The sequence below is a fragment of the Zophobas morio genome, unplaced genomic scaffold, assembly GCF_036711695.1.
Source record: "Zophobas morio isolate AGI-343-1 ecotype UQ-CSIRO unplaced genomic scaffold, CSIRO_AGI_Zmor_V1 ptg000030l, whole genome shotgun sequence".
Classification (NCBI taxonomy): domain Eukaryota; kingdom Metazoa; phylum Arthropoda; class Insecta; order Coleoptera; family Tenebrionidae; genus Zophobas; species Zophobas morio.
In genome coordinates, this window is record NW_026972135.1 from 852,757 (window position 1) to 867,758 (window position 15,002).

The window sequence follows — 15,002 nt, forward strand, 5'->3', positions numbered from 1 at the left end:
TTCAGATTTACCCGAAACGTCCAGATTTTTGGAAAAAAAAATCAAAATTATAAAACAACATTTTGCAATTTAATTTTGAATCTGCTAACCCGAATGTTTTGAAATGTTGCAGATATTTTAAGGTTATAAAGAGCATCATAAATCTTTAGTCAAAAAATATTTGCTTATCCCCTCCAAAAACTTGATGACGTCAGCTCAAAAGTTTGCCGAATAAATCATATCTAAAATGTACAAAATATGATCAGTCTGTACTTGTGATCTATCACTCCATTCATATTTTTTGAATTTGCATATACAGGGTGACTCAAAAAAATTAATGATTGCGTGAATTAATTTTATCGATTTAATCAGGAATTACAAAACCGAATGCTTTGAAACCTTGGAGATATTTTAAAGTTATTATAAGCATGGTAAACTTTTGTTCAAAATGTATTTGTTCATCCCTCCTAAAAAAATTGATGACGTCACCCTTAAATTTTGCTCAATAAATCCTATCTAAAATGTACAAAATATGATGAGTCTGTACTTGTGATTTATGACTCCATTGATATTTTTTGGATTTGTATATACAGGGTGACTCAAAAAAATTAATGAATGCGTAAATTTATTTTATTGATTTAATCAGGAACTACAAAACCGAATGCTTTGAAATCTTGCAGATGTTTTAAAGTTATAAAGAGCATAATAAATGTTTAGACAAAATATATTCGCTTATCCCCTTCAAAAACTTGATGATGTCAGCTGAAAAGTTTGCCGAATAATAAATCATATCTAAAATGTATAAAATATGATGAGTCTGTACTTGTGATCTATCACTCCATTCATATTTTTTGGATTTGCATGTACAGGGTGACTCAAACAAATTCATGAATGCGTAAATTTATTTTATTGATTTACTCAGGAACTACAAAACCGAATTCTTTGAAATCCACTGCGAAAAAAAAAACATAATAGGCATGCAGTCGTCACGTTTCCGACAGCGAGGGAAGTACTGTCTAAACTCTTTAGACCAATTTTTGAAATTGTAAATGAAGTGATACTTTTTAAATTGGGGGGGCGACATCTTGGAATAGTTTAGGCAACGACTACCCATGACGGCTTAAAATTCGGGTCATCTCAGAAAGAACAAAGGCGCCGACACGAGCTGTCTCTACTGATTGATATCTATATTGTGTTGTGTTGTTTGCCTGTAGGTAGGCAACCCATAATTGAGGGAAAATCGGGGTAAGCCAACAGGGTGGGGGTGACGCTACGGGTGAGCAAGGGGATTTTAGGCGAGTTCGCGGGTAGGAACCACCGAGGGTAGTACGTAGAGTGCGTAGGGATAAGATAGTTAGTTAAGTGTATTAGTGATTAGGGTGTACTTGTGAATTAGTTAATAGTATATTAAGTATTAAGAACGGTAAGGGGTGTTTACTGGTCGAAGGCAAAAGTTTGGAGACGGAGCGAAGCGACGTCTCCAATTTGTCTGAGACCAGTAAACCCCCTTAACGTTCGTGATGCTTATACTATTACTTCCCGAGCGTAAGCAAAGGAAGTATTGTAATCGAGTCCGTCGGCCGACTCTCTACTTTTCCGTCTGTCTGTCCGTCTGTCCGTCCGTCTGTCCGTCTGTTCGTCCGTCTGTCCGTCTGTCCGTCTGTCCGTCTGTCCGTCTGTCTGCCGTCCCGATTTTTTATTAGACAGATAATCTCCGAAAGTACTGAAGATTTTAGTGGTAATAATGAACAAAATGCAACTTCACAAAATTCAGAGGCTAAAATAATCGGTATGTTGAAAATAATTTGACGGCTTATTTAAACTTACTGTTACAGGAGTGGTTAGAAACATTGGGAACACATAGACCAAATAACCAAAGCAATTATTTTTCTGTTGTTAACTTTCTTAAATCTGAATCCCATGGATTTTAATACTCGATGTAAAGTATTTAAACCTGCTGTATATTCTGGATGTTCTTTCGCAAAAATAAACAAATCCTGAAGAGTAAAAAACTCATTTTTTTTTGTTTTTGTCAAATATACAGTAGGTTAGATCTTCTTTAAATTCCTAATTTGAATACCACTGCGATTTTTGTTTTGGTTTCCACTTTGCTTCTTGTAAGGGTTTTCCAGATTGGTGTTGGGTTATAATTTTGTGGGCTTGACATCGGGAGCACTATGGAAAGGATAGGAATTAATGATAAGTTTACAGGGAAAGTATGCAGTGCTTGAATTTAATGAGGGACATTTAGTTGTATTGTGTAGGATATAAAGAGTGGGTACAAAACTTGAAAAGACAATGTTGTACTAAAAGCGATATACACTTTCAACTTGAGGTAGTTAAAACTAAAAGTCCTTCGACAGACCACCATGTTGTAATAACATGAAAAAAGTTCCGAATGTCGATACATTACTCTCATAGTATAGTACTCTCTTTCCATGGTATAAGAATAACTACATACTGAAAAGATTTTTCCAAGCTTGAATTCAAGTTCTCGGGAGGATGCTTGGGGATAAGCAAGTTTCAATTCATTGTGGCAGTTGGCAAGTGCCATTTTTATCTGCTTATTTATCAGTATATGCCGTGTTGGTACCATTTTTCAATGATTTGGTTTAATAACAAACTGTGAGATATTTAAATAAAACTCTCTCGTGCGTAATTGTCAAATTTTGACACATGCGCCGATACCAATCTGTTGATGTGAAAAACCCCATTGGCTGTAATGCCAACCTTACAATTTAACGAGTGGTTACAACCTTATGGATTTAACTGTAATTGTTGCTGCCTATTTTTATTGGCATTTGTTTCTCTTACACTGAGAAGACTTTTCTTCAAATTTTTCATAAATAGTTTCAGAATGTATTAACAATGGAGTAAAAGGTAAGAGTATTTGTTATGTAGAATATCAGTTGTAGTCAACTTCAAATTCGCGAGCTGATATGAAATTGTGATAAGCGGATAAGATTATACTGGTTAGTACAGACATTCAAAGCTACGTTTTTGTGAAAGTGCAGGAATAGAGGACACTAAATTGTAAGTTTTTAATTGAATATTATTATCAGAATTCTTCAGAACATCATTATAAGCAGAGATGTTGAAGAATAAATACTTAATACAGATATCAGTATATCACGCAGTGAAACATTTATAAAACTGCCGTGTTGGCAGTTTTAAGGGTCGAGTCCATTTCTGTTTTCAATGGTAGTTTATAATAAGAGTATTACTTAGTTCTATAAAACTTTAAAATGTTTCTCATGCGAGTCCAAATGTCACGCTAAATGCTTAAAGGTCGATGATGCTGACTTAAAAGTTTTAAATAAATATTCTAATTTTCGTTATTTATAAATAAATAAATAAATAAATAAATAAATAAATAAATATATTATTAATATCCAACAGACATTAGTGTCTAACAGGATTAATGTAAGAGCCCGATATATAGTTTAAAGCTTTATTAAGTACCATTTGGACGTAATATTGCGGGATGTTGAAGTCACTCACAATAACTGTATTAGAAGATAACAGGCAGTTGTTTTCTAAATACTCAAAAATAACATCATAATATTCAGTGGGAGACCCTGGAGGGAGGTATACATTAATGATATTTAGTTTTAGTTGATCATTTAGAGTCAAAGATATCCCAATTAGATCTACATCTGCAATCGGTGATACTAGTGGTAATTTCTTGGATACAAGATGTGATTTATCAGCAAACAGTACACCCCTGCCACGACCTCTGTTGTTTGCCCTATATACACTGTAGTTGGTACTTAAATATTCGCTATTCAAAACATCTTCTTTTAACCACGTTTCAGTAATTGCAACAATATCAGAGTTATTCACAATGACATTCGGATAGAAAACGTCTGCTTTTGTGTTTAATCCCCTTACATTTTGATATGTTAACTTAAATACTGACTGTTGGATAACTACACATTTTTTGTTTGTTTTGCGATAATTTTGAGAATGCCATTTTCGTATTTTAGCACAATATCGTTTTCACCACTTTGTTTATGTAATGAATGTACGGCTGTAGAAGCTTCATTAAAACTCGATGTTCTAAAAGATTCGTTGTTGATCTAAATTCATATAACAACATAATCAAAGCAGGTAAATTGTTGATTGTGTATGATTATTTCAAAATTACGGGATGCAACTGAAATTCGACGGTTCTACAAGTGTTCTGGCTTCAACCATTTATCAAACCAGTGTAATGAAAAATACCCCACTTGCCCAAAATGTGCTGGTAAGCACTTGCATAAATAAAAACATCCTTATTATTAAATCTGTTAGTGAAAAAGAAATTTTTAATTCTATAAAAAAGCTAATAGCCTCGTTATTAAGTGGTCCAGACCAAATTTCAGCATTGATTAAAAAGGGCTGTGCAAATGTTTTCGTTAAAGCTCGATCAATCATTTTTACTTCCCGAGCGTAAGCAAAGGAAGTATTGTAATCGAGTCCGTCGGCCGACTCTCTACTTTTACGTTTTCTCGATCTTTCATGACTCCTAGAATACGAAGAAATAGGCCTCCCACTTCCGTCTGTCTGTCCGCCTGTCTGTCCGTCTGTCTGTCCGTCTGTCCGTCTGTCCGTCTGTCCGTCTCTCCGTCTGTCCGTCTGTCCGTCTGCCGTCCCGGATTTTTATTAGACAGATAATCTCCGAAAGTACTGGACCGATTGTTGTGAAAGTTTGTACTTATATTAGGAATATCATGTAGATGGTAAAACGCTAACCAAAATTTGTATAATCATCCCCACCACTAATGCGATGACGTCACTTCAAAATTGTACATAGTAAATGGGTCTTAAATTGTATAAAATAACATAGTCCTACACATGTAGTTTACGACTCCGAATTCAGTTTTTACACGAAACGTCCAGATTTTTGGAAAAAAAATCAAAATCATAAAACAACATTTTGCAATTTAATTTTGAATCTGCTAACCCGAATGTTTTAAAATGTTGCAGATGTTTTAAGGCTCTAAAGAGCATCATAAATCTTTAGTCAAAATATATTTGGTTATCCCCTCCAAAAACTTGATGACGTCAGCTCAAAAGTTTGCCGAATAAATCCTATCTAAAATGTACAAAATATGATGCGTCTGTACTTGTGATATATCACTCCATTCATATTTTTTGGATTTGCATATACAGGGTGACTCAAAAAAATTAATGAATGCGTAAAATTTATTTTACTGATTTACACAGGAACTACAAAACCGAATGCTTTGAAATCTTGAAGATGTTTTAAAATTATCATAAGCATGGTAAATTTTTGATCAAAATGTATTTGGTCGTCCCCCCTAAAAAATTTATGACGTCACCACACAATTTTGCTGAATAAATCCTATCTAAAATGTACAAAATATGATGAGTCCGTACTTGTGATTTATCATTCCATTCAAATTTTTTCGATTTGCATATACAGAGTGACTCAAAAAATTAATGAATGAGTGAATTTATTTTATTGAGTTAATCAGGAACTACAAAACCGAATGCTTTGAAATCTTGGAGATGTTTTAAAGTTATCATAAGCATGGTAAATTTTTTATCAAAATGTATTTGCTCATCCCCCCTAAAAAATTGATGACGTCACCCCAAAATTTTGCTGAATAAATCCTATCTAAAATGTACAAAATATGATGAGTCCGTACTTGTGATTTATCATTCCATTCAAATTTTTTCGATTTGCATATACAGAGTGACTCAAAAAATTAATGAATGCGTGAATTTATTTTATTGAGTTAATCAGGAACTACAAAACCGAATGCTTTGAAACATAGGAGATGTATTAAAGTTATCATAAGCACGTTAACTTTTTTATCAAAATGTATTTGCTAATCCCCCCTCAAAAAATTTGATGACGTCAGCTCGAAAGTTTGCCGAATAAATCCTATCTAAAGCGTAAAAATATGATGAGTCTGTACTTGTGATTTATCACTTCATTCATATTTTTTAGATTTTCTTAAGAGGTGGCTCAAAAAAATTAATGAAGTCAATTTATTTTATTGATTAAATTAAAGGCAACACTTATTATTAGTATTACATTGGACCAACCCAATTTGGTAGACACAAAATTTTTTAAAGTAAAAACTCGGTTGAAACATAAGGGTAGCACGCTTATTTACATCCACTTTAACATTACAGACGTGTGCGCTGTCTAGGTTCCGCGAATGTGGAATAGACATGTTTATAATCAACCAATTGTGAATTCCACCGTCAAAAATTAAAATAAAACTCAATGTTTTATATAATAAGCGGAAGTCGAAGCAATAAAACCGATGGTCGTTTTGTTTACAGTTTCTCTGTTTGACTCTCACGTATGCTGTTACGCTTGTCATCTTAAATTAAGAATGTTTATACATAAACGATTTTCAGTTGCCTCTCATATTAGCATATTACACACCGGCGCCGTATACGTGAGTAAATTGTTTCGTTATTTTATTGATTATAACAAATCAATATTCAAAACGACCCAATTCATTTTCCCGAAAATTTGGGAATACAATAATTTTATTCTTAGTATTACACTACATCTATCCCAACTGATATACTTGTCCTTGCAAAAATGTTGATGATGTCATCGCAATTTTTTTTAAATTCCCACTACAAAAATGTAATGAGAAAAAAAGACAATAGGCATACAGTCGTCAAGTTTCCGACAGCGAGGGAAGTACTGTCTAAACTCTTTAGACCAATTTTTTTTCTAGTAATTCCATTCTTACCATGAGTTCAGACAGTGAGGAAGACAACAAAAAATTAAGACAACTCGAAGGAGAATTATGCAGGATACAAGAAGAAATAAGAACAATAACATAAAAGAAAGAAAAACGAAAGTTAATAAAGCAAAAACACAAGGAGAACAAATTATCTTCAGAAAAGGTAAATTAAATATTGATATTAAATCCCACAAATTTGTAAAATAAGGAAGATAAAAGCACTTTCTAACCTGTTTGATATGAACTAGTTCATAAAGTTTTAAATCAAGTTGAAAAAAATCCGAAACTGAATTTTACTTGAGTGGCCAATAGTCAAACTCAATAACATTCCGAGCCATTCGTATACCAAACACATAAAATTTTGTACACCTTTAGTGGCTAGTTTTAAAATATTTTTTAAAATTATTTCTTCTCGTTTCAGGCAAATCAGTTTCCTACCTACCAAAAAGGTCAAGGAACTTCAGATTATGGAAAAGAATACGAACGAATAAAGTGTGCATTCTATGCTTTGAAACTAATTGCATGTGATGAGGTGGAAAATTTCGAAATAACCACGGATAACCAAAAATACAAGCCCTTCGACGATTTGGAGATCAAGGTTACTTTTAAAAACAAGGACACACGCACTTATCTCTTTCAATTCAAATACAAAGAATCTGGAAAATCTATCACCAAGAGAGATTTGGTTACAGAAAAAAGTGCCTTCAACGTCGAAAAATATTTGTCGTTTAAATCATCAAATCGAGATATTAATGAAGATTTTGTTTGCATACTGTACACAAACGCTCCACTACATATCAAAGGCGAAAGGAAAATTGGAGAGAAAATTTTTGTGAAAAAATCTGATAATGTTGAAGATGACAACTTCCTCCTGAATCTGATACAGGAAAGACAAGAGAATATTTTTAAAATCAAAAAAGATTTAAATAACAAGAACCAAGTATTTTATTTTTTTACTGAGCAGGATGACCTGAAGCAAACCGGTTTACGTGTGGAAAAACTGTTAGAAAATTTATTACAATGCAATATTTACGACTCCTTTATGGATTTTATGTACAAATGGCAGTCAAAGAAGTTTGTTTTAAGTAAACTTGATATTATTACGAAATTAACTGAATTGGTTTTATCGCCCTACATTGAGACGTTGAGTGAAACTAAAAAAAATGAAAAAAATGAAAAAACAGAAAAACTTAAGCAAGCAGTTATGGGCTTTGCTGTGGCAATAGCAGAAAAAAATGCCATAGACATAATTAAAGATATTTGGTCACATGAGGACAGTTTACCCGAAGACTGGTGCCCTTGGTCGTAAGAGTCAAGGAAGTGAACACAGGAGCTATGTATTGAAGCTTTTCAGTAAAATCGTCGACAAGAAAACAATTATTTTAGTGGGAAATGTTATCGTAACAAGAAGTGAATTTAATACAATGGAAGTGTTTCAAAATTTCTCAGACTTCATGAAAAAATCTACAAACAGAGACCTCGTTTGTGATATTTTAAAGCATTTTACGATTTCTTTACAAGGAAGGAAGGAAATTACTTTGCAACAACTTGTTGACATCGATATAAACATTGCTCGACATATTGGTCTTGGCGAACTGCTAAAAATGTCTCAGACAAGATTAATTATTGGCAGTGATAAGGTAGAAGAATCCAAATTCCATATTATAAGAAATATATCGACAACTTGTGTAAAAACAAAGAAGATTCTCATACTTTCACAAAAAAATAACACAGTAGTAATCATCAATTGCAATCCAACATTTGAAAGTCATCTATCAACGGATATAAATTTTCATGGTGTTAAAGTTTCCGACTACTTGAATGAACAGTATGATTTTAAAAAACCTATTATTTTATTGTTTACAAAAAACAAATGTACACCACATGAATTCCGTCAAATTTGTGAAATGTCCAGTAAAGCACACTTGTATCTGTTTCAGCAAATAGATGACGAATCTTGTGTATTGCTCTTGCAGAAAGGAAATGAACTGTCAGCTGAACATATGGACGAACCAAAAACTATAACAGAAACAGATATATTTAGATATTTTGACAATCCGATCAACGTAATTTCTGCTCCATCCGGAATGGGTAAATCTACATTAATGAAAGTTTTTTACAACAATTGTCCTCCAAATTATTGGTGGATTTATGTTGACCTGATAAATTGTAATTCTTTCCTGAGAGAAAAGTCAGAAGTATAAACGTTATGGAATCATATTTTTGATAACAAAAATACAAACGGGGATTTAGAAAAGCAAGTTAAGGATAGTTTGCGTAACAAGAAAATGCTATATTTATTTCTCGATGGATTAGATGAAGTCAATAGTGGACATCTCGATCTTATCTTGAAATTCATTAAAGATAAAGCAGCAACTGGTATTAAATTATGGATTTCAACTAGAGAGAATTTACGTGGTAAAATAACCCAAATATTAAACGTGGTGCCAACAGGGATACAAGCTTTAAATAAAGATCAAAAAAAAGAATATATATATCAGAAATTGAAAGAAAAATATTCAGAAGAAAATATAGAGAACATTCTTAGAATAATATTTGAGAGTGCAGATCTTAACAACCTTCAGGATTTGTTAGGTGTACCATTGCAGTTACACATAATTACAGAAATGTTTCTGAACAATGACGAAACTTTCAAAAATATTAAAGAAGACAAAATGTTTATACTGTCTAAAATGTATAGACTCTTCTTAGACGGAAAGATGAAAGCTGCCATAAATAAAGTTACCAACGAAAAGCAAATACATCTGCTTGGAAACTTAAATGTGCTTCTGAAACAATATGAACCCATTGCCCTCAAAACGTGTTTGAATCATGACGACTTGAAAATACTAAATGTGGACTCAGAAGCAGAAAGTTATATAAAAGAGATAAAAACAAATGGTGACAGATACGGTATAATTAAACAAATAAATGAAAGTGAACAAGCAATCTTTCATCACCAAACTTTTGCGGAATATTTTGCATGTGTCTGGTTAAAAAATAATATAAAAATGTTTCCTTCATTGAAGAAATCTATATTCTCTGAAAAATACGCAAATTTGCGACTTATGTTTGACATAATGCTCGCTGAAAACAGTCCGTTACATTTATCTGTTCTTTATAAAAACCTCGAAGAATTTAAAATGCATGAAAAGGCCGCGCACAACAAAGATGCAGGGGGTCGAACAGCACTGCATTTGCTTTGTACACGCGGAATGATATATCCTACAATCTTTACTGACGACGTTAGACGAGAACATGACTGGTATGTCAAGATGATAAGGACTCTTATGACAAAAAACACCAACGTCCACGACAAAGACAGTCTTTTCGGTTTCGATTATGTTCATTTTTCTTTGGAAGCAAAATGTTTATACCCAATTGAATTAATTTTGGAAAATGAATTGGTAAAGTTTGATGATTTAAAAGATGTGATTTTTGAATACTACGACTGTGAAACGTTAGCATGCTATGCAGCAAGGATGGGATATTTTAATTTATTTGATGCACTTATAAAACTCCTCTCCTCTGAACAACTACAAACAGGTATGGAAAAGTTTTTGCTTCTGGCAGTTAGAGGGACCCAAAATGATACTGTTACACTACTAAGAGAGGGAAACATTGCTGTTGTAAAATGCATTCTAGAAAGTGATTCGCCTTTCAACAAAAATCGTGCACTTGGTATTGATATTAGCAGAATTTTAGAGAGAGCCTGGAAAGAAGGTAAACATGATATGCCAGGAGTATTAATAAAATACAGTGTGGAAGATTAACTATAGCTCTAAATGAAGAGAACAATAACGCATTACATGTTAGTTATAAGTGGTGGGAAGAAAATCGAACAAGAACACAACTATTAATTTAAAAAAAAGATATTGCAGAACTTATATTGCTAAACACCGAATTACAAGAAAAAAAATTAGACCGTTATGTTTCTGTAACAAACCGCATTGTATTTCATGTTAACTAAATCGAAACAAAAACAAAACGTACTTAAATTACTGATCGTTAGAGATATTGACGTAATTAAATGCTCAAAATCAGAGTGGGGCGACAGTTCTAAGTAAAACTAGCATCAAAAATGATGATGATGAGATTGTAGACAATAAACAAACCAGTTATAGTATGCGTCAAGAAAAAGGGGTCAACTGCAAGACAATAAAATTAATGATGTTCGCACAGCTGAAGGACTCCCTGGGTATAAAAATTTACAAGAACTTTACCAAATCAAGCAAACAGAGAAAATAAGTGATTTAAGCGAAAGATCCATTTCTTTGCTGGTTATATAAATAACAGGTAATTAATACATATTATTATTTTAAGTTTTTAAAGTTATGATGATGTGAGTTGATTTTTTAAATTTCTGATCTAGTTGGCTATGACGCTTACGTCGACCTTTTCAATTGTTGACGTCCGCGTCCTCACCAACTAGAGCAGAAATTTAAAAAATCACAAGGTACAAATACCCAGTGACTATTGATTGAAGTAAATTTCTGAATTATTGGCAGTCATGTTAATATGTCAATTCACAGTTGTCAGTTTTGAAATGAGCACGCCTCACAAACGTGTTGATTGGTTGAGACACCAGCTACTGACTGGGTGCCATCAATATAATTTTACAATCAGGTATGCCACTATAAAATTTTAAATATGTTGCCAATCTGTCAAAAAAAAATCACAAACTTTAATAATCACTCGGTGTTTACATGAATTACTATGTTACGTATTTAGAAGTTCTTAGTGTTGCATAAATACAAGTAAGATTTTTTTTTTTAGTGAAAAATGTTAATTGTTGTGAAATATCCTGTTTAATTGGGGTTGCTGCGGCAGCATGTGCAAGCGTAGTTAGGAGGAAGCGAGTCCGAAGTCAAGCTGAGTTGCATTTCCTTTTCCGCGATTGCTAAGTATCGACTCAATCAAAATTAAGGAGGTCATGTCATTACTCCGCAACTATGGCCGGTCACATGATTATAGTTGTCAATATATAACTTTTGGCTCCCACCTGAAGAAGTTAGTTGTATTTGTATTTGTAGTTGAAGAAGTAGTTGTAGTTGTAGCAGACAAGTGATAATTGTAACCAACACCCGTACCAGCGACATTTTCTTCTAATAAATTTGGTATACTGTCCAATCTGTTTGAATTGCCAACCCCTACGCGCAACACGGGACTGGCAATGATAATGAGGAGTGGGAGAAATAATCGACCCCTTGAACTATTTTTGCCCGTCTCTTGTTATAACTAGTTGTAGAAATTTTGTTCTGTTCAGAAACGATCGCAAATTAATCGAATGTGCGGACTTTGCAAAAATAGAGAATAGAGAGGGTGTGAAGATTGGTAGTTAATAATTTTACATTTTCAGCGTAAGACTGGAATAGAATAATTAGACCATTTGTCAGCATTTATTCTTCTTGGTTTGTCTGATAAAAAACTCTTTCATCACAAAATTTTAAATAATATGTGTTTGGAAAACTTGTAATTGTATTTAAATATATTAGTATATTGTAATTATATTGATCGATTATTAATTAAATTCACTTCTAAATATGTTTTCAATTTAAAGTTCTTAGAATGATGCATTGATATAAAAATGTTACATATACTACTTGTATTTATTCAGTTTTGACTTCATAAATTTCCGTTACGAAGATGCAGAAGTGAAAGCTATAGAGACAATGCAGGTTATCTGTGCACAGATTGCCGAAGTTGAACACTATGTCCTGGTGGACGTATCCATACTGATATATGAAAAAATTTCAAAGAAGGTGAAAGAAACTATTGAATCTGACCCAAATAACAAAATATTTATCGTCCCGAAAAAATTATGTTTTTAATAATGGCTACAAATCAAATTGCTATACAGCCTGTTATTGAAAGGTACGTACAAAATAAAATCGGCAATTGGTCTCGAAGTATGGGTGCATAAAGTTAAAAAAAGTTCAGGTAAAAGTGTTCTCCTTTTAGAGATAAAAATTATTAAAATTTATGTCCAAATTCGTTGTACGCCTCTGATAAAAAGATCATCTTTCGTTTCTATAGCAACATTTAGTCTTGACAAAAATTTTATTGTTACAGTTGCTAGGATTTACTAAAATTAATTAATTTTACCTATTTATCCTTCAGTAGCGTCTAAAAAGATTAGATAAGGGTTAATTTTCCCCTTAAAATTTTGATAAGATAAAATGAGTTTTTCCGACTTCTTAGACTTCGCGAAGAACTGTCCATTTTGTTGTACGTACCTTTCAATAACACCCTGTATTGCATTGTCAGGTATTCCACAAGGATCTACATTAGGACCCTTATTATTTTCATTATATGTTAATGATGTAGTAACTGTATTTAAACACTCTCAGGTTCTCATGTTTGCAGATGACATAAAAATATTTCGCAAAATCGTAAGTTTTCCTGACAGTCAGGTTTTATTTTGAGAAACTGTAAAAGTTTTAGTGATATTCAAGCACTTGTTACTCTTTTCTTTGCATTGGTACGTTCTAACGTACAATATTGCTGCGTTGCGTGGTTCCCTTATTACAACAAACAAATTATATTACTTGAAAGTGTGCAACGGAAATTTTTAAAACATTTGTATTACAAAGGTGTTGGAACCTGGGCAAAGAGAGGATATTCTTACACACTGTTGCTGCAAAAATTTAACTTTGATACACTCAATAATGGCAGAATATTAGCAGTTTTAACTTTTTTGTATAAATTACTTAATAATCACATAGACTGTAGTTCACTGTTGTCAAAGTTAAATTTTCATGTTCCGAGAGTTAACTGTAGATACGCTGTAACACTATATTGTCCTAGACCTCGAACAAACATTGGCAGAAGAGCTCCAGTATATTTATTTTGTCATTACTTAAATATGGTTGAAAGTTCTAGTGATTCGTGGGATATTTACTGCAGCTCTTTGTCGGAGTTGCGTTCACATGTGCGTCGTCGATTTCGTGTGTGTATGTAGATAGTGAGATATGCTCTATAATTTCTCTATTGTTTTATTTTTTATTTTCTATTAGAAGGTAAATGGTGGGGTACATATTTTGTTTGTTTTTATATTGTACTATCTCTATAATTGATAGTTTATTTATTGAATGTAATTTACTTTACTTTTTATTTGGTATGCTAAACGTGATTTTATTTTTATTTTTTGGTATATATTACTATTTTTGTTTTCTTTTCTTTTCTTTTATTTTTATTTTGTTTAATTGGAAATTGTCCAGTAAGTGGAATATTTGTTCTGTTGGACAATAAATTATATTATTATTATTATTATTATTATTATTATTATTAAAATATTGTAGGTGGTTTACGACGACAAAGTTTATCTCTTCCTGGAAGAGGAAACAACTCTTACCGAATTCGATCAACAAATTTGTTTCGATAGTGAACAAAATTCACAGATCTACCATAAACGAAAAGAATGTTTTGATTGTGTATGGGTTAGTTGTACAACACATGACACATGCATGTACCGAAACGTAATTCGGAAAACGATTTTAAAAATATTTAGTTTCAAGCCAATACCATTAGATTTATGCTTTATTTTATAACTTTTGTTTGAACTGAATGCTATCACTATTAATAAATAGCATTTTATGTCATTAAAATTTGTTAGATCTGAACTGAACAAAAATTTTAAGTGAATGTCGTCTATTCTCCTGATTTAAAATCAGTTTGTGTTGAATATTTAGAAATTATGACAAAAATTTAGAAAAATCTTTGCTTGTACTGAGATTTATGTATGCGCATTTATTTTATCTTTTTATTATTTTGTTTATTTTTTCAGTGACGGATATACACCTGGTGGTGTATTTGTTGTCTTGTCATATATCATAGAAAAATATGAATACGAATTAGAAAATTATTTGTCAACACAAGAGTAAGTGACTAAGATCTTTGATTATAGGTTTGTTGAATAGTTTGGCGGAAGGACATGTCTCTTATTTGTGCTGTCGATGATTTTAAAATAAATAAGATATTTGTGGCCTAAAAGATTTCAAGGATCCATATGAGAACTAATGTAATGAAACTTAAGACCAAATTGCAATTATATAGTATTTAACATTACTAGCATGGTAAAAGGGTTTTTACTGGCGGACAGAAGGATATGACTGGCGAGCCGCAGGCGAGCCACTAACCTTCTGGAGCCAGTAAAAACCCGTTACCTTGCGTGTATTGTTTAATATTTTATTTGTTTCTCACTTGTAAATAACTATTATAAACTATTAAAAACTCTAGAAGGTCCGATATTTGAAAAAACATCGTATGAGCTTTAGACGTATTGCATTGGAAACGCATGTCAGC

General features: G+C 32.4%; 1 protein-coding gene and 1 long non-coding RNA gene across 7 annotated transcripts; both read left to right on the forward strand.

Annotated features, from left to right (window-relative positions):
• Positions 1 to 690: 690 nt before the first annotated feature.
• On the forward strand, positions 691 to 11,828 carry LOC135139156 (uncharacterized). 6 transcript variants are annotated; one of them, XM_064069283.1, is made up of 5 exons: positions 691 to 3,012; positions 6,690 to 6,861; positions 7,120 to 10,994; positions 11,071 to 11,154; positions 11,231 to 11,828. In XM_064069283.1, the coding sequence occupies exon 3, from the start codon at positions 8,987 to 8,989 to the stop codon at positions 10,469 to 10,471; it is 1,485 nt and encodes a 494-aa protein (XP_063925353.1). In that variant the 5' UTR covers positions 691 to 3,012; positions 6,690 to 6,861; positions 7,120 to 8,986; the 3' UTR covers positions 10,472 to 10,994; positions 11,071 to 11,154; positions 11,231 to 11,828. The 6 variants fall into 6 exon arrangements, with proteins under 6 accessions (XP_063925353.1, XP_063925356.1, XP_063925354.1 ...); XM_064069286.1 differs by having other exon boundaries at positions 691 to 1,768; positions 1,815 to 3,012; positions 11,071 to 11,828; XM_064069284.1 differs by having other exon boundaries at positions 11,071 to 11,324; positions 11,475 to 11,488.
• Positions 11,829 to 12,168: 340 nt separating this feature from the next.
• Positions 12,169 to 14,563, forward strand: LOC135137808 (uncharacterized). Its single transcript, XR_010281944.1, has 3 exons — positions 12,169 to 12,460; positions 14,000 to 14,137; positions 14,485 to 14,563. It is a non-coding gene; the product is annotated as an uncharacterized LOC135137808 (long non-coding RNA).
• Positions 14,564 to 15,002: the final 439 nt, after the last annotated feature.

What these genes read in the sequence shown, in the direction of transcription:
- LOC135139156 (XM_064069281.1), top strand. Translation starts at nt 8,987, where the DNA reads ATGCTATATTTATTTCTCGATGGATTAGATGAAGTCAATAGTGGACAT.